Source organism: Bidens hawaiensis, unplaced genomic scaffold, assembly GCF_021521415.1.
Source record: "Bidens hawaiensis isolate Kalapana, Puna unplaced genomic scaffold, B.hawaiensis_p1.1 tig00023314_1, whole genome shotgun sequence".
NCBI lineage: Eukaryota > Viridiplantae > Streptophyta > Magnoliopsida > Asterales > Asteraceae > Bidens > Bidens hawaiensis.
In genome coordinates this window covers 264,232-265,617 of record NW_027493656.1, presented here as the reverse complement: position 1 = coordinate 265,617, position 1,386 = coordinate 264,232, and the positions used below count along the sequence as shown (strand labels likewise).

General features: G+C 38.6%; 1 protein-coding gene across 1 annotated transcript; it reads left to right on the top strand.

The window, feature by feature from the left end:
- The first annotated feature begins 224 nt into the window (after nucleotides 1-224).
- On the top strand, nucleotides 225-788 carry LOC143567300 (uncharacterized). The gene has a single exon (XM_077053755.1). The coding sequence runs from the start codon at nucleotides 225-227 to the stop codon at nucleotides 786-788; it is 564 nt and encodes a 187-aa protein (XP_076909870.1).
- Nucleotides 789-1,386: the final 598 nt, after the last annotated feature.

Here is a 1,386-nt window from a genome sequence, read left to right as displayed (position 1 = left end):
TAGGGGGGGTATTTTGTATATAATGCAAAGTTATAAGAATAATATATATTTAAATAACATAGCAAATAAAAAGAAAATATATAATATAATAATTATATATCTTATTAATTAAAATTACCCGGAAACGAAAACGGGTCGGGTATTAGACATTAATAAATTAATCGAAAAACCCGAGTTGTTATAATAAGTCCAAATGGTGTGCTTTTCATGAAAATTTTGGTCACATGACGGAAGAATTCATTGCTCTAAGGAGGGAGATCAGCTACCTACTCATCAAAGGTCACTTAAAAGAGTTGATAGGAAAGAAGAACCAAAACCGAGATCCCAAGCAAGAACCCAAAATGGCAGAATCTCCACCACCGGGCGCTCTGATCGTAAATGTTATCTCCAGGGGATCAAATATATGCGGCACATCCTACTCAGTAGCTAGAAGGAATGCCAAAATAGCAAAATCAGAAAAACTAAAGGTGCCAACTAAGACGATGACCTTGCCCAAAGAATATAGGGTCACATACGATGATGAGGACAGGACCAATATTCAGGATCCTCATCATGATGGTTTGGTAATAATCCTTTATATTTCTAATTGTTTTGTACGCGGGATTTTGGTGGACAATGAAAGTTCGGTAAATATCATCCAGTTGGACACCCTGAAGAGGATGAATATTCCGAAATCCAAGATTATATCGAAGGCTTCGGTCTTGGTGGGATTCAGCGGGGAAGCCAAGAATACACTGGGAGAGATCAAGCTTCCAGTTTACGTCGAGGGAATTTACTCTATACATTAATGTTGTGATATTGATGTGTTGACGTCTTTCAGTGTTTTTTTAGGCGGGCCCTGGATTCAAGATATGAAGATTGTACCCTCAACCTATCGTCAATGCATCAAAATGCCGATGCCTTGCGGAGTTGTAAAGATTCAAGGCAACCAACAGAAGGCTAAAGAATGTTATGCCTCGTCGATGAAACCTACGGCTAAACCTACTCAAGCATAGCAATCAAAGATCAAAACGCTTGATGTCTTGGAAGAAGCTGAACAAGAGGTCAAAGAAATACAACTAAATGATAAGGATCCAAACATCAAGGTGCTGATAGGAACTGGGATTCCTGAAGAAATTGAAGAACAGTTGGTCAAGTTCCTTAAGAGCAGAACCTCTACCTTTACATGGAAGCATGAGGACATGACAAGTATTCCTGAATTGTTACTACTCACAAATTGGGTTTGTATAAAACTTCCAGGCCAATCCAATAAAAGAGAAGAAAGTTTGAACCCGAAAGAAATGTCATCATCTAAGAAGAGGTCGAGAGATTGTGTGAAACAAGGATGATCAGGGAGGTAAATTTCCCAAGATGGTTAGCCAACGTGGTGGTGGTCCATAAAAATAT

Excerpts from the sequence above, each read along its gene's own strand:
- LOC143567300 (XM_077053755.1), top strand. The coding sequence starts at position 225 with ATGACGGAAGAATTCATTGCTCTAAGGAGGGAGATCAGCTACCTACTC.